General features: G+C 41.3%; 2 protein-coding genes across 2 annotated transcripts; one reads left to right on the top strand and one right to left on the bottom strand.

Annotated features, from left to right (window-relative positions):
- Positions 1–222: 222 nt before the first annotated feature.
- hyi (hydroxypyruvate isomerase) lies at positions 223–12,278 on the bottom strand. Its single transcript, XM_053497603.1, has 8 exons — positions 11,859–12,278; positions 7,431–7,542; positions 7,106–7,220; positions 5,937–6,015; positions 5,720–5,769; positions 4,395–4,464; positions 847–981; positions 223–567 (listed from the first exon to the last, which is right to left on the bottom strand). The coding sequence occupies exons 1-8, from the start codon at positions 12,055–12,057 to the stop codon at positions 509–511; spliced, it is 819 nt and encodes a 272-aa protein (XP_053353578.1). The 5' UTR covers positions 12,058–12,278; the 3' UTR covers positions 223–508.
- Positions 12,279–13,393: 1,115 nt separating this feature from the next.
- On the top strand, positions 13,394–16,925 carry LOC128526406 (uncharacterized). The gene is made up of 2 exons (XM_053498232.1): positions 13,394–14,612; positions 14,665–16,925. The coding sequence occupies exons 1-2, from the start codon at positions 13,394–13,396 to the stop codon at positions 16,308–16,310; spliced, it is 2,865 nt and encodes a 954-aa protein (XP_053354207.1). The 3' UTR covers positions 16,311–16,925.
- The last annotated feature ends 1,002 nt before the right edge of the window (positions 16,926–17,927 follow it).

A 17,927-nucleotide genomic window follows, 5' to 3' on the forward strand; every position in this document is an offset into this window, starting at 1 on the left:
TTTCCTCCTAGATTAAATGTTGCTGACAGCAGGTAGCTGACAAACAGCTCCATTATATTCTAATAACTCTGAAACCTGGGACTGGTCCCAAACCACAATCTCTATTCGCTATATAGGCCACATGGTGGACTACATCAGACTCGGTAAGTAGAGTTCTAATTTAGTAAAGTGACTGCTGTAGTGGGAGTTAATGTGTTATGGGAAGACATCTCCTCAACAGTGTACAGTGACAATGCGTTTATTAAAATGGGTCAATCAAATCACAATCGTTTATACATTCGCCTAGAGCTCTAGTTTCACCACCAGTCTCACACCTCTGGGGATGCGTTCTAAAGCACACACCATGTTATTACTAGACCCCATTTAAATAACGCCGTCACTGCTTCGCAGTTTGGATATTCCATGTGGATTCCAAATGGATTTTATGAGTAGATTTTACACCAGCATACACAAGATCACAAGATCAGTGTCCAAAATTAGTGCACCATGTAGTGAACAGGATGTGACTTTAGACATGTTTACTCTCCCAAAATTTCTGCACCCAACCCAGGCCTTCTTCTGTGGAACCTGCAAAGAGTAGAAACCATTTCAGCTACAATTTCCCCTCAATTCATTACAGACTAGGATTTATGAAAGACTACAACTAGCTTAAACACGAGATATAGTTTTTGTTCACAGCATAAAGATGGTTAGACTATATGTTAGATTACAATGCACAATTCACAAGTAAAAATTTACAACTGAAGGCTTTGTATATAAAAAAAATACAAATTTTACTGTAAAATTTAGATATATATGCTGGACAGACACACTCATCTCTTTAGTTAGAACCAATCAAGCACTTACCCGCAGGTTTGTATTCACAACCCACATATCCCTGGTAGCCCAGTTCCTCCAGGAGCTTAAAAATGTAGGGGAAGTTGATCTCCCCTGGACTATCAGGTTCATGGCGATCAGGAACTTGAGCAATCTGGATGTGACCTGCATGACACAAACACATAAGCTAATATAAATATAATACATTTAATTTCGATTTTATTAAGAGTAATTTTTAAAATAATTTCCAGCTCAGAGCCATACATTTCCAGCATGGAGCTGTTCATAGATCTAATTTCTAAATAAATGACCTTATACTTTATTAGATGTATAGAGATTTTTGTCTTTGAAGTTGTGCTTATTGTGTAAGTATTTGTCTTGTGTGTGCGCGCGTCATTGCTTAACAAGCCATTTGTTTCTTATAAAATCCTGTTACTTATTAATGGAATAACCTGCACCAAGAAGTTAATTCCTATTTGGTCTGCAATTGCAACTCTTTACAGTTTTAAATTATCAAAAATACAGGAGGCAAAATGCCAAGTTTCATAATGCATAACCTTAAAAAATTAAATAAATTAAACATTTGTCCTCTTATCCAGGCCTCATCAAGTGTACAATTTCTTGATATAATCACTGGAACTGAATCTCTTGCTAATCGTCTTTGTCAAATTTTGACAATATGACCACCCTTGAAAATGTCACATTCTGCGTTTGTGATTAGCTTTAATTCTGGTGCACATTTACCATGGAAATTCATGTTTAAGTAGTTCAAGTTCAAATAGGCTGTTATTGTCATTTTAACCATATACAACAAAACAACGTTCCTCTAGGACAAAGGTGCTACATACAACATAAATTAACACAAAACTTTCTTAAAAAACTAAGTTTTATACAAAAGAGACAACAAAGTGCACATTTAAATGTGCAAACAAGAGTGACAATGTGATAACATGACACATTTTAATACTTTGTGGTGATGAGGTAATGAAGTAAAGAGTTGAGGTAGTGGAAGGAAAAATGGTAAACAGTAAACATTCCTTGTGAGTAGCAGTAAAGATAAAATTGTTTTGTTTAATTTCATAAAATAGGTTTTGTGTAATTTTAATAAAATCATTTCATAACATTTATTCCCATAATCGTTGCATTAATATTTGGCTGAAATCTTTACCGACTGCATGATAGTCCTCTTCAGCACATCCCAGAAATATTCAATGGTGGGTAATTCATTTATGAGAATAATGCCTCATGCTTCCACAACCACTCTTTTACAATATGTGGCTGATGAATCTTTTCATATTTTTTCCCAGTAGAAAACCTCGCATTGCGAGTGACGCGGTTGTGGATTATTTGTGGGCAATCGTCTCCCGTGTTTGGTCATAGTGCACATCCCTTACTGGTATAATCAACATCCGTGCACGCGTGCTCGTATCCCAAAACTAGTGTTTTATAAAGGTTTCCCTGTATATTTCCCTGTATATGCCTGTACCATCAGGGGGAAATAAGCAATGGATGTGTTAACCTGGTCACTCAGTACATTTAGGTCATCAGCTGACTTCATTTTATTGCCACATTGCATTGCTGAGACTTGACCAATTGAAGCAACCCCAGATCATAACACTAATTATTTAAGTCTAAGTTATGACTACTTTGGCCAGGCAGTTTATATAACCTGAACATTACTAACTACAATTGTCAGAAGTTTACATATGCTCATCATAAACATGAATGCCGTACTATTGCCCTTTCAGTGATTTCTTTGACCCGATCTTTTTCTGTGGCGAAATGATTGTACAACATACATCTTCAATAAAGGAAAGCTATGTATTTAAAGCATATGCTTTAATTTTGGGGGGATTTACTCATACCAACACAACATTATATACACACAGTATTTTAAAAAAATACACTTTTAATTTCAAATTCAAATTTTATTTGTCAAATACACAATCATACACAGTACGATATGCAGTGAAATGCTTAGCCTACCACAAGATATCACTTTCTGCTAATAACCATGATTGACTGCTGGGAGCTTCTCTGTGGCAACATAGAAAGGGTTTGTTTGTCCGTATCTGTTGGATTAACCAAAACAGTACAATAAAGTTCAGTACCAAGGGGCTCAGTGCAGATCTAAGCAAGAGGATGGTAAAATGTCTTTCTCCTGGAGCCATTTCTAAACAACTGTAGATTACAGTACTATCCCATTTCAACCAATTGCATACAAGTACCAGACTTCGGGAGGTGTGGCCACTTTGCCAAGGTCTGGAAGAAGACCTAACCTGTTACCAACCACCAAGCCACAAGCCTGCTATAAACAGGAAGATCATGGAAAACCAGTGTCACCATCTACAGTCAGTTTTATATTACCATAAACAAAAAGGATGCTGCTCAAGAAAGAAACCCCTGCTTCAAAATTGACACATTGGAGCTGAAAAGACCTGCTGGAGGCATCTTTTGGTCAGAGTTATGTTTGAAGGAGTAAAATAGTGGTGGTATCATTATGCTTTGTGGCTGTTTTGATCCCAGTGGTACGGGTGCATTACACAAAGTGGTTGGAATAATAAAGAGGAAAGACTTTTTTGGAATTCTTCAGCAAAACCTTATCAGCTAGACAATTAAAACTTTAAAATAAATTGTGTTCCAACAGAATACTGACCACAAAAACACCTCACATCTGGTTGTGTAATGGTAAAGCAAGCTAACTTTAAGCTTGTGGATTCTTCATCTTGTTTGGAACAATTTTCCAACTGTGTTGAATGAAACAAAGTCCCCAACATACGAACGAGTTCCGTTCCGAGTCCAATTTGACAACAACAAACTTTGTCTAGGGACTAGGATACTAACACAATTGGCTATATATGGTATTAAACTGTGACAAATTATGCCGGACATGTAACTTCAGCGATCGAACATGCATAAACCCAACTCACAACTATTTGTAGTAGACTGTATAATATGTTGATCACTTATCAGTTGCCAGCGGCATGCAATGCTGCTAACAAGTTAGATGGTGGCAAATATAAAATACAAAACTTTAAGTAAGTTTTCAACATTTAATTATCTGTTATTTCATATGTATTTGTTCTGGTATATGTATGCTTTTATGTATTCAGTAACGTTCCACAATATTACAATAAAAATAAAAAAGAAATTCCCTTGAATGTGTAGGTGTGTGTTGTACAATAATTCTGCCCCAGAAAAAGACCAGGTAAAAAAAAATTGTAGCCCCATATTGCCATAGCATTCATGTTTATACTGGGTGTAATTAAACTTCTGACAGCAACTGTATGTACAAGTAGGATATCTGCACTTTTAATTAAACTCCCCTCCATTTTATACCTCTGGCCAGTCATCACAAAGGTATGTAAAACATTCAAAGGTTTCATGCCCTCAACAACCATAAAAAGGATTCAAAAGACTTGGTTAGTGGTGAGGATAAAACACACATTTAGTTAGGCATCCTGTTGCTTTTATAGTTCAGCGTCCACTTATACTTACACTTGAGTGGTTTCTGCTTAGCTTAAAACAAATACATTTCCTCTGGAAAGTTTAAACATAGATTTTGAAAGTATTCTTGCCTATTAAAGGGAAGTATCTCCGGATGTTCTGCGTCAGGTTTCCATCCATTATCTGCCAGTGGAAAATGTCCTGCAGGAAAGGAAAGAGATGATGGCTAATGTCAAGAGCACCTCAAGAGACATCAGTGATTTAGGGGAAATCTCGTGCTTCTCAACTGGTGTTTTATCTCCAAGGTCCTTAATCACATCTCACAGTATCCCCATGCTCTATGTCTCTTCAGAGTAAAACTTGTCAATAGAAAGTGAACTGAAACCATTATGAGCATTTCTCTGCCTCCTAGATGTGTGACTTCGAGCTACCCAACGATCTGATTTATTTAACTAAGAAATCTCGGGAATGTGTGTTCATAACCCTCAAGAACCAGATATGGACGTTTCTCTGCTATCCATATTATTCCAACAGCATATGACTTAGTCTATCCTGACTGAGCAATCTTTATAACCTTTTTGTTGTTATAGCCTTTTAATATACTACTATACTTTAGCTTAATATTCTATGACTGATATTGTTTTCATTACTTAAACTCAAATTCTGCCATGGCACATATGCATTTTTTGTGATCCATTGAAGGGCCATAATGTAAGTTATTTTATCATACCAATCATATCTATCGAATAGACCAACACAAGAAACATAAAAGTAGAACAGGAAATGTGAATAGCTGCTACACAACAGCTTTTCTCTGAATTTTAGATGGTTGTATGAAATGAAAACCCTTGAACTTGACAGTTGCATTGTCGAAACAAAAAATGCCCAATAATGTGATAATGTAATCTTAAAGGATAAGGCAGTTGTGTAAATCACTACAACCTAACATGTATGGGCCAAAAACTTCCTGGAGTATCCACAATGCAGTCTAATAATTATTGGATAATGTGAAATGAAACACTGCACCGTATTTTTCCAGTGTGTCTTGGAAAGTTGCGAAATTATTATTAGAAGTAGTACTTTTATTATTATTATTACTATTTTTGTTGTTATTGTGTTTCTTTTTAATTAAATCATCTTTAATTCCTTACATGCTTATTAAAGTGTTTTCCCACTTTTAATGATTTATTTTTTATTTTTTTGGTATATGAATCAGTTTACAGTATGGTACAATGTTATTCTTGTATTCCTTCATACTGATTTGTTACTTATAACACCTGAGTAGATTAAGAATAGAGTGTATACAAAAAAAAGTATTGATAAATATAGACATAGAATACAGCTGTACATGGAAATACTGGTAGTCTCTGAGTTTGGGTTAAATTCTACTCCTATTTCCTGTTTTTACATGCCACCCTTGTAAATGATACAGTATGTCATTACTGAGAGGACTCACCATCTGCAGTTTAATGTTTGGATGGTCAACTTTTTGAAGAATTGCAGCCGCTAGAAAAAGGTACCCAACATTAGTGGGAGCACAAAGTGGGTAATATTAACTTCTTTTTGGACAAACTACATTCTGAATGAGATGTTCATTTCAGAGAACGTACCTTGACTCAGAGTAAGGACATTGTTCATTTCAGAGTAAGTACATTAAAGAAATCCAATCTTACCCTGATGTGGGGAATCCAGAAAGTATTTAGGATCAGTTATCCTTGTGTTGATAGGCTCAATCAATCCCATAATGCCCTCCTGGAAATGAAACAAGCTTTATCTGCTTTAAAATATACAGTGCATGTATGCTACAATATAAACCGAGTTAACACATTGCATTGGAATAACAGATAATAATAATAATCATTTAATATATAAAATGCAAAATAAAACCGCTAAATCAGTGTAGCAGTTGCTGGACTATAATGTGTAAAATGCATTTTGTGTTCTTTCTGTTTCTTACTTCATCACAGTATTGACTTTATGGTTATGAACTAATGATGAGTAAGTTAAGCATTAAAGTTCCAGCCTTGCCACTGCTGGGAGAATAAGTCCTTGAACCTAAGGGCATTTGATTCGTACCATGCACAGGCACTGATGACTTCGCGTCTAAACAGTGATCTACGTCCGTTTTCAGATATGATTGATTCCATATTTGATCTGATCTGCGCTTGAGTACACTCTATTATTCCTGAGACCACGCGTAATGATTGTTCTCATGAATTAAAATAAATCATACTTTGTCTGTGTGAAAGTGTTCTATTAAAGGATCCCAGGGACCTAATGTGAATGCGCCCCAAATTACTACAAGCACGTTATGGTTGACACTGTGCACTTAAGCCAGCCTGGGACATGCAAACAAAAAAACTGAACACACAAGTTGAACTTTTTCAAGTTCCCATTACTTTGTTGCATATTTGTGCATAAGTGTGTACAGTCAGTGATTATAAGGGGTACTGTGTGCTTGGTTTTCACACTATAGTTTCTGTTTCTTGTTATCTAGAACTGTTTAGTCTACAGTACGTCCCTTCATTCTATTGTAGAAGCTGTCCAAGTCATGTTTTACTGCTTTTAACAGTCTTACCTCCATTTTGGATTGTTTGTTATGGATTTACTTTCTCTGACTGCCTCTGATCAGGTCTTGTTCGTTACATATATCTTTACTATTTCAAAAAAGCCATGGTATGGCTTTTCCTACTCCTAACAGACATTTTGTGATGTTGATGTCAGACATGCAGTACATAACCATTCACCACCATCATCTATGCTTTTCTTGCAAATATAACTTTCTCTGGTAATACAATAAGCCTTGATGAAAGATGAGTGGCAGGTTTAAGAGTCGATTTACCTTTGATAGAATATCTGCAGCATGTTTCAGGTTCTGCACAAAGGTCCTTTCCATTTCCACACCAACCTCAGACAGCTGTGCCCCTGGAGGTACACGCCCTGCCATCACATGGATCCTACAGAAAAACAAGAATGCACTTTCCACTCAAAAATAATACAGTTACGTAATTCAGTCTCTCATGCTTAGTGATTTTGCTAGCTTAGGGACACCTTGTTCAATTTTAGGACCTCAAATTCCTTTCAGCACCTGACAAAGAACACTGGTGTATTCTATCTTGTAGAGAAAAATATGGTAACAAAACATCTGACAAACAAACTAACAGTACCTCTTGCAATCCAGTGCTTTAGCATATTGTACAGCCTGAGCCAAACCCTGTCTGAAATCCTGCTCTCTCCCTGGCACAGCACCCAGACCCAGCTCACCCTTCTTGACATCACCTGAAAACACACACAAAAAAATACATTTCATTATTGCTGAGTCTGATTTTGAAGCAACTTTAAGTTAAAATTACAATAATGTCTGTAATTAAGTTGCCCCCGTTATTCTTTCGCTTCAATCTTTGTCTCTTTAAGGACTCAAGTCTAAAGAGTGTCTGATTTTACAGAACAGGATGTGCTTTGTGTGTTACAGTGCTTTTTACAGTAGACTGTAGCTACAGTCTGTACTGATATTACCTTCTGGTAGATGATTTGAAGTACACAAGTGTAGACTTCATTGTTTAAAGAAGTCATTTGTACTACTGCTGAGCAATGTTGCAAAGTTTTGTATTATGATGCTATGTTGTGAATTATGTGACAATGTGCAATTATTAGTAGTATATAGCACAGGGGACAGGTTAATATGTACTTAACCGGATGTTAAACCTACACTGTGTTGTTTTATAATATGGGTTAAGCTATGCACTAACATACGTTATTTTTCTCCATTATCATATAATGAATTGCAGCAACGATGTCCTAGGAACAATTTCTCCATGGGGACAGTAAAATATATTTTCAATATACACTTAGTTCTGAAAGAGCAATCTGACTGGACGAGAGGCTTTCCACAAGTGGTGATAATGAGCAGTAACACCACTGTGATGTGTATATGTTTCACTGTGTCTCAGGTGGTATACAATCATTAATTACACTAACTAGCGGTCACAGCGTAAATGAAAGTAGGCCTGTACTGTCCGCCACAATGAGGAGAGTGCAGCTGCCTTTTTAAAAACACATTCAAAATCAGTCACAGAAGTACTTAAAGCAAGCAGCAAAAGTGATAACGCTGTAAAAACACTTTCACTCCTAAATAATTGCTTTTATGTTGTTCCAAATCGCATTTGAACCATCTGTACTAGCTCATCACAAGGCTGAATTCCACACCGCTCTTCAACCCTTGATCAAGGGCACTACTTGGTGTGTTTTTGTGTGTGTGTGTGTGTGTGTGTGTGTGTGAGACAATGGATTTTACACTGGCTTTCCATTTAACGCTATTTGGGATTCAACCCTGGAACCTGTACGTTATCGAAGCTGATATTATAAAGTGGATTAAGTGGAAATATACAGAGAAACTTGTAAGATTTACAGGATTGTCCACCACCTCACCTCGTACTGGTAAGTAATTAAAACTACTTTCACCCCTGGTAATTACACTAACTGTTGGTCGCTAACTCCAGCTGTCACAGTTAATTCGTTTTAACAGTTGTGGAAGGTAATGTGTTGACTAAACACAGTAACTGGTTGATAAAGGAACAAATCATAATCTGATGATGAAATTTTTTTTTTTTTTTTGCGGACTGTTTTATAAAAGCAATATCACTTTTCACTCGAGGTGAAAAGTATCACTCGAGGTGGTGCTGTATTGCTGGTTATTGCATGGCTGTTATGCCTTCTGCACTTGGACTGCACCCTCTTGCCTATGACCATATAGCACAGTTGTGCTATATTCAACATACACTACTGCCTCTCACGTGATATTACTTAACATATAGTACGTTTTCCAATGAGCAAACCAATAAATAGCACATGGCCTGGAATAGCACTAAAGTTCACAAGACTTAGCAGTCAGATTCTCATGAGTTTTTACATATTTTTTTTAAATATGAAGACTATGGAGACTAGCTGTTAAATCATTGTAGTGGAGGTATAGATAAAGCAAGAAATTAAATGCGTCTCTCAGTATGATAGGAGCAGGATCCAGATGTCAGTTGTTCATCCACAAAGAACCAGGACAGCTGTGCAGTTTCATTACAAATAAGCAGGCAGAAACACATGCCTGAGCACCACTCTATTTTATTGTATCATAATAGTATAATAGCAGCCCTGTGCAACATATCAACATCAGCTGACCAAGATTTATTTCTAAATTTAGGCCAACATAATTAATCAAGACCCTCTCAGGCATCTGTGGTATTCACAGGACGGTCAGACAATCTGTGTTTCAGAATGGGACATTTCAGAAAATGAAACTGGTTTAGGATCTGCTCCACAGTGAAGAGAAAAGGCTTATAAATTGAGCAGAAAAGTAGGTCTTTAGCCCTAAAGCTATACACACTCACTCAGAAAAAGGTAGGATAAAAGTCCAAACTCTGCTAGCCTGTCGGCCAAGACAAACAGGCCAATGTGTACGCAATAAAACAACAGCAACACGATATTTGTTCTTTTGTTGTCAATGGATTCTGATGTCGTCCACGATTATGAGCTATTATGTTATGTTATGTTATATTATGTTACATTACGCTTGTGTTATTTTTAATATTATTGTGAGCCATTAGCACCTAAATTCCATTAAAAACAGGGGCCATTTGCACCAGATGAACATACGTTTGCTCAATAGGCAGTGTGTACAATAGGATCCAAGATATACATTAAGAGTAGTTAGTTTAAAACTAGCACAGCGTGGTATTTTAGTTGCAACAGAGACGCTTTGACAATTCTACACAAACAGGACATATTACATTAAAGATCAAGACGTGTCTAGACATGCTTTTTCTTTGCACTAAAATGTAGTAAATAAAATAAAAATTGCATTGTTTTCTTTAAAAAAAAAAAAGTGTATTTGGAACATTTTAAAATGGTTTACTTTCATGTATTATAATCACAGGCACAAATCTAATTCGCCTCGAATAAAAGCATCTGGCAGACGAGAAAATGTAATTATTCAATCCAGACAGCACACTGACACAGATCCAGGGTTGCTGGTTTGACTGATTTACTGTCAGTGTAGAGTTCTCACATGGTCTTCCCATGTCCATGTGGGTTTCTTTCAGATTCTCAGTTTTTTCTCCACCCTCCTAAAAACATGTTGCTTATTGAGTTGGTAGCTATGGGCTACCCCAGGGGTGAATGAATTTGTGCATGGTGTCTTGTGATGAATGTTCAAGTAGATCTAGTCTAGTTTTATTGACATTTTAACAGTACATAGTTCAGTACACAATGAAAAAAACATTGTTCCTACAGAACCAGGTGCTGCATACAACATAAATGAATACTACAATTAACAAAACTAGTTAAGGACTCTACAAAAAGACCACATAATGTGCACTTATGCAAATGTGCAGACATTAATAAACATGACTGAATGCTATTCACTGTAAATGCAATGTAGCTCCAACCAGTAGCCAGAGCTGAACTGAGGTAGTGCAGATACAACATGAAATGAAGTAAACATTTCATTTTGAAAGCAGCAGCAAAGAAAAAAAAAACAGTTCCTGTGCAAAAAGCTGGATGGTGTTTATCTACATGATCACTACATGACCCCAAACAGAGGCAGCGGAGTTCATTCTCTAATAGACTGATCCAGCTTCACTGTCACAAAGAACGGTTCAGGAAATCATTCCTACCATACGCCATTGCACTGTACAAGGACTCACCTCTATGTAACAGATGACAATAATGACGATATTCAATGTCACTTTAGCACACATACATACACTGACAATTTGCACACTTTTTTCTGATTTTGAAATTGCAGTTTGTTTTACAGTTTGTTTTTTTACTATAAAACATCTGCAATACTGTATTAATTTATATAAGGTACAATTACGATTTTTTCCCCCTTCCCTCGCCCCTCCGCTTATGGCTGTTTGTGTAACCTGCTGCTGCTGTAACACAATAATTTCCCTCATTGGATCAATAAAGTATGTATATCTATCTATCTATCTATCTATCTATCTATCTATCTATCTATCTATCTGAGTGAGTCCTGTCTCGAGTTTGAGAGTTAGGCTCTGGCTTTACCACGACTCTGACCAGAATAAAACATCTACAGATGATGGATGGATGGATGGATGGAGTCTTCTCTCTACCTTGTGCAGGTTTGATCCTTGTTTGAGCTGACACCTAAATCCCTCCACATCACCTGGTTACTATAAAGCCCTTTATGTTTGAATCAGATGTTAGCAAAGAGAGAGAAAAATCTGGAAACACCTACTTCAACTTATAGCTATAAGTGAAAAGCTCAGAGCCTGTCTGTAAACACCTAAACAAAAGAGACAAAGTGAAATCCGATAAACCAGCAGTGCAGCCAGCTGTGTGAATCTTGAAGAAAAGAGTCGATATCACGTAAATATTTATTTGAAAACCGAAAAAAAAATCTGCTGATGGATGGAATCAGCGTTTACTTTGGCACTACTTTGACAGTTGAATATACACTCTGTAGGATGGGTAAAGACCTAAGGCATGACAGTGTAAAGTTCAGCGAGTTTATTGGATCAGGTCTCTGACGGTGTGTGTGTGTGTGTGTGTGTGCTCGTGTTCGCGCGCGCTCTTACCCGGGGGAGTGTTAATGAGAGCCACCTGCAGCCCTGTTTCTTCTCGAACTTTCTGGAGCTCTCTCAGGTCAGAGCCGTACAGCCAAGCCGCCTCCACTGCCTGGAAGCCTGCACACGCAGCTGCTCGCAGCCTCTCACTCAGCTCGGGCAGCTCCGTGAACAGCCAGGAGATGTTGGCGCAAAACTTAAGCGCTGTCATGATCTCTCGTCTGCTTGGCTGTTTGCTCTATCGGACTGTTTATCAACTAGCAAGCAAATTATTAACCTGTTAGGATGCTAGTCTGATTAAACGGTTGTTTCACATTGCCAGCTAAAATGTTTTGAGCGATTTGTGCAGCCTCAGTGTGACCGCATAATTGTTTATTTTGTTGGCAAATGAAATAAATGAGTGACACGAAACGCTGACTTCAAATGCTTTTATTTTTTCGTCTCAGCACTGTTCTAGGACCGCTTCCGCTTCCTGACTGTCCTGCTGTCCAATCGGCAAACTAGCCAATAAGAAGTAGCCAATCACAGCACAGGAGGCGGGACACTATAAGTCAATCTCAGTTTAGCAGTAAAATAACAAAAATAATCAATTAAATGTATAAATGGATGTATGGAGGAAGCCTGGATTATATAAAATGACACATTAATCTTCCAGTTGTTTTTTTTTTGGACACAGACATAGTCACTTCATTAATAATGATAGAGGACAAACGAGTAAGTGTTGTTGATGGCAAGGTGGCTTGGGGGTTAGCATTGTTGCCTTGCACCTCCAGAGTCCCAATTCGATTCCTGCCTCTCAGTCTGTGTGCAGAAACTTTGCCTGTTCTCCCAGTGCTTGGTGGGTTTCCTCCAGGTCCTACAACTTTTTCTCCCAGTCCAAAGACATGCAGGCATTCCCAAATGGTGTGTGGGTGAGCGTGTGTATGTGTGTGTGCCAGTCAATGGATTGGTACCCCGCCTTGTGCCCTATCCTGGGATATGCTCCAGGCCCCCTCGCTACCCAGGGTACAAGATAAGGTGGTATAGAGGGTGTGTGAATGAGTGTTGCTAATGTCTAGTTAGCGTTTCCTAAATCCTAATTCTTAATGTCTCCTAATCATTTTTTGTTTGTTTGTTTGTTCCCTTTCAGTCGATTCACTCGGTACAACACATATAGTATGGGATATCACGCCCTCTCGTGTCCTGGCTGAAGCCACCTTTATTCACGCCGTAAAGGCAGGCAAACCTGTGGTGACGTAGGTGTAGCCCCGCCTACACCTATAAACCATCGTCGCCACGGTTGACCCTCAGTTCTTACGCTCTTCACCTCGCTGTGAACACCTTTTCCGTAGAGTTTTCTAGGTGCTGCTAGTAAACTCTACGTTTTACGTTGCAAGACTGCGCTTAAAATCAGCTTAACTGCTCTTGTTGGCGTTAGCGACAACAGCCTCATTTTGGTGAGTCGTCTACCCGCGGGGCGCTGACTTTTAAGTTCTCTGACAGTCAGAACATTAGCGACATCTCAGTTAGTTGGCTTCTGTTTAGCTGTGCTAACAGCGCTAGCTAGGATGAGCATGCAAGCTAATGTAGCTAAGAAGAGGTCCGCTGTTCGCCCCTGTCCTCAGGAGTGCGGCTTCTCCTTGCACGAGAAGGACCAGCACGAAGCGTGCCCCGTCTGTCTGGGGATTCTCCATGCTAGGAGAGCTCTAGCTGAGCCAGAGTCATGTGCGCTTTGTCGCCAGCTCCGGCGTTCAACGCTGGAAAGACGGGTCACGTTCGTAGAAAGGACCCTGGGGAGAAATACAGTCGCTCAGCAGGACCCCCTCCTTTCCGAATCAGCAGTCCCAGCTTCGCCTGTGTCTGCTGACGAGGAATTTCCGTCAGAAGTCCCCGCACCTAGCTGGGCGGACCAGATGGAGTATCTCGAGGGTTCGGAGGACCGTGGGCTCTCCTACAGCGCTGGCCAGCAGCATGCTTTCGAGGACGATGACGTGCTCGACATCGGCCTAGAGATACATGGCTTGTCGGAGGACGAGCATGAAATTGTGCCGCCTGCTCAGAGCTCCGCTGCTACTGCGTTAACCGCTCGGGACGACACTTCATTTTTTGCTCTCTACCGCCGAGCGGCCAAGAAGCTGGAGGTGGAGTGGCCCTCCCCGCAGCCGGCTCAAAAACCGTCAAGGTTCGCGGGATTTTTTCTTCCTCCTGAACCGACAACAGTTAAGAACTGCTTGCCCATGTTTCCCGACTTTGTCGGCGAGTTAACGTCGTCATGGAGCAAGCCGCTGTCGACCCGTGTATCAGTGCCCGGTTACGGACAATATTTGGAATTAGACGGAGCTGAGAAGGCAGGACTAGTTAGCCCACCGCCAATGGAGCCATCTTTGGCTGCTTATTTGGCACCCTCGCACAATCATGGAGTGTCTGGACCTACTCTCCTTCCGTCTAAACATTGTAGATTCTCCTCTGCCCAGCTGGAGAAGATTTACCGCGCTCAAGCGGGCACTGCTCGTGCGCTCAACTCCGCTACGCTGCTTCAAACATATCAGGCAATGTGTTTGGCAGAGCTCGGCTCACTGGTGCCTCAGGAGAGCCCGTTCTGTGCGCTGCTTAACGAGGTCAGGACAGCGACAGACTACATTTTGCGCATGTCTCGTTGTGCGGCTCTTTCCCTCGGGAGAGGGATGGCGAGCGCAGTGGTAGCACAGAGGCATTTATGGCTCACGCTCTCTGACATTCCTGATAGAGACAGGGCTGTCTACTTGGACGAACCGCTGTCTGCTGAGGGTTTGTTCGGCCAGTCACTCGATGCCATTCAGGCAAAGTTTGACTTCAGAAGGAAACCGGTATTGGTATTTTGTCGTTCCGAAGAGGGGGGGAGGACTGCGTCCTATTTTGGATCTGAGAATATTGAACACGTTTCTAAGAACGTACAAGTTCAAAATGCTTACTCTGAGGCAACTGCTAAATGCAATAGGCCCGGGAGATTGGTTCACTACGATCGATCTCACAGATGCTTATTTTCATATAGCGATCTTTCCGCGCCACAGAAAGTTTCTGAGGTTTGCATTCGAGGGCGTGGCCTACGAGTACCTAGTGCTGCCGTTCGGCCTGTCACTAGCTCCCCGAACGTTCACGAAGTGCGCCGAGGCGGCGCTGTCTCCTCTTCGGGAGAAAGGCATTCGCATATTAGCCTATTTAGACGACTGGGCACTGATAGCGAGCTCAAGCGAGCAGGCAGAGAAACAGACAGCACTAGTTCTGTCTCACATTCAGACTTTAGGGTTCTCAGTAAATATGCAGAAAAGCTCACTGATTCCGAGTCAACAGTGTTCATTCCTGGGTCTGGAGATATGCTCCGTTACCAGCCGAGCACGTCTCTCAGAGCACAGAATAGCCGCGTTTCAGCGCTGCCTTGCTCTGTTTCAGTTGCAACACAAACTTCGTTTCCGGGTGTTTTTACAACTAATGGGAATGATGGCGTCTATGATCACTGTGGTGCCTCTCGGGCTGTTGAACATGCGTGCGTTTCAGCGCTGGGTGCGCTCTCACCGCCTATGTGCGGCGCGCCACCTCAACAGGAGGCTGACGGTGACACCGTCATGCATGTCAGCCCTTCTGCCCTGGAGGGAACCCAGGCTATTACGTCAGGGCTCTCCGATAGGCAGGGTATCGTTTCGCAAAGTGGTGTCAACAGATGCCTCCCTCAGCGGCTGGGGCGCTCTGTGCGACGGCTCCGCGATCAGGGGGGCGTGGTCACAGGAACAACGCAGGCTTCACATCAACTATTTGGAGCTGTTAGCAGTGTTCTTAGCCCTGAGACATTTTCGTCTGGCTTTAACAGGCCATCATGTTCTGATCAGGACAGACAATACAACAGTGGTGTCGTATATAAACAGACAAGGGGGGACTCGTTCACTTCCCCTGCTGAAACTATCTCATTCTCTATTGCTATGGTCCACTGTTCATCTTCTGTCACTCAGGGCCACTCACATTCCAGGGCACCTGAATTTGGGGGCGGACCTTCTATCCAGAGGGGGCCCGCTTGTGAGGGAATGGAGATTACACCCATGGGTGGTAGCTCAGATCTGGGAGCGCTTCGGCAGGGCAGCAGTGGATCTTTTTGCATCCAAAGAAAATGCTCACTGCCCACTATTCTTCTCCATAACGGATCGCAATGCTCCACTGGGGATCGATGCGCTGGCACACTCATGGCCCCCAGCTCTATTGTATGCTTTCCCTCCGGTAGAACTGATTCTGCCTGTCACAGAGAGGGTACGTCAGCAGGGCCTGTCACTAATCCTGGTGGCACCTCATTGGCCGGCGAAGTTGTGGTACGCAGAGATAGTCAGCCTGCTAGCAGCAGAACCATGGAAACTTCCTCTCCTCAGGGACCTTCTGTCTCAGGCAGGGGGAGAGGTAGTGCACCCGCGTCCCGAGCTGTGGAACTTGCACGCTTACCTGTTGAAAGGTCCAATTTGTTAGCAAAAGGGCTTCCCCCGAATGTGATTGAGACAATCCAAAGTGCTCGGGCCTCGTCTACTAGAGGTTTATATGCTTACAAGTGGCGAGCATTTGAGCAATGGTGTCAAGAACATAATGTTCTTCCATTTCAGTGCTCCATGGTGGAGATTTTGTCTTTTCTACAAGAACTATTAGAGAAAGGCCTTTCCTTCTCTACTATTAAAGTGTACTTGGCGGCTATATCAGCCTGTCATGTTGGTTTTGACGGAGTGTCACCAGGGGCTCATCCGCTGGCAGTACGGTTTTTAAAGGGAGTGCGACGTCTGCGACCCACTACGAGGTCCAGTGTTCCGTCTTGGGATTTATTGTTAGTGCTTGAGGCCCTCTGTGGTCCTCCTTTTGAGCCAGTTGAGTCTATAGATATGAAAATTCTTTCATATAAGACGGCACTTCTTCTTGCTTTAGCATCTGCTAAACGAGTGGGCGATCTCCACGCTTTGTCCGTGCATCCATCCTGTACGCAGTTTGCTGCTAATGGGTTAAAGGTTACTCTACGGCCGAACGCGGCCTATGTACCGAAGGTCGTCTCCACTGATTATAGCTCTATGGTCTTTGACCTTTATAGCTTTTTTCCTCCTCCTTTTGCTTCTGATGAGCAGAGAAAACTGCATAATTTGTGCCCCGTACGTGCACTACGAGTGTACATGGACCGTACAGTAGATATGCGCTTATGTGATCAACTGTTTATCTGCTTTGCCAGTCCAGTAAAGGGTAAAGCGCTGTCTAAACAGCGGCTTTCCCATTGGATTGTGGAGGCTATTACACTAGCTTATAGTAGCAAGAGTGTCCCATTGCCTCTGGGTGTGAAAGCACATTCAACGAGAGCTATGGCAACATCATGGGCTCTGTTCAAAGGAATGTCTGTGGGCGAGATTTGCGCGGCAGCCAGTTGGTCCTCACCACACACTTTTGTCCGGTTCTACCGACTTGATATAACGGCCCCCTCGGTGGCTCATTGTGTCCTCTCTGCGGGGTCCATAATGCAGTAGAGTAGCTGTCAGGGTTCTTGTGACTAACTTTGATAGATACTCGGCGGGGCGTGAATATATGTCCCATACTATATGTGTTGTACCGAGTGAATCGACTGAAAGGGAACGAATGGTTATGACTATAACCTCTGTTCCCTGAAGGAGAGGAACGAGGTACAACACATTGCTGCCCCGCCTCATAGTTACGCTCGGCGAAGAGCGGCTATCGAACTGAGGGTCAACCGTGGCGACGATGGTTTATAGGTGTAGGCGGGGCTACACCTACGTCACCACAGGTTTGCCTGCCTTTACGGCGTGAATAAAGGTGGCTTCAGCCAGGACACGAGAGGGCGTGATATCCCATACTATATGTGTTGTACCTCGTTCCTCTCCTTCAGGGAACAGAGGTTATAGTCATAACCATTCGTTTTGTTTTTGGTGCTTTAGCATATCTGTATATAATAATATTAAATCTGTTTAGTAGTTAATAACACACTAAATCTATACTGTAATGTCACAGCAATTTGCCAGTGATTAAATATTAAAGTTTAGTAATTTCACATGACATCACACCTTTAACTGTTAGTTTACATTTAATGTTATTTCCTGT

The sequence above is a fragment of the Clarias gariepinus genome, chromosome 6 (assembly GCF_024256425.1).
Source record: "Clarias gariepinus isolate MV-2021 ecotype Netherlands chromosome 6, CGAR_prim_01v2, whole genome shotgun sequence".
NCBI classification, from domain to species: Eukaryota; Metazoa; Chordata; class Actinopteri; order Siluriformes; family Clariidae; genus Clarias; species Clarias gariepinus.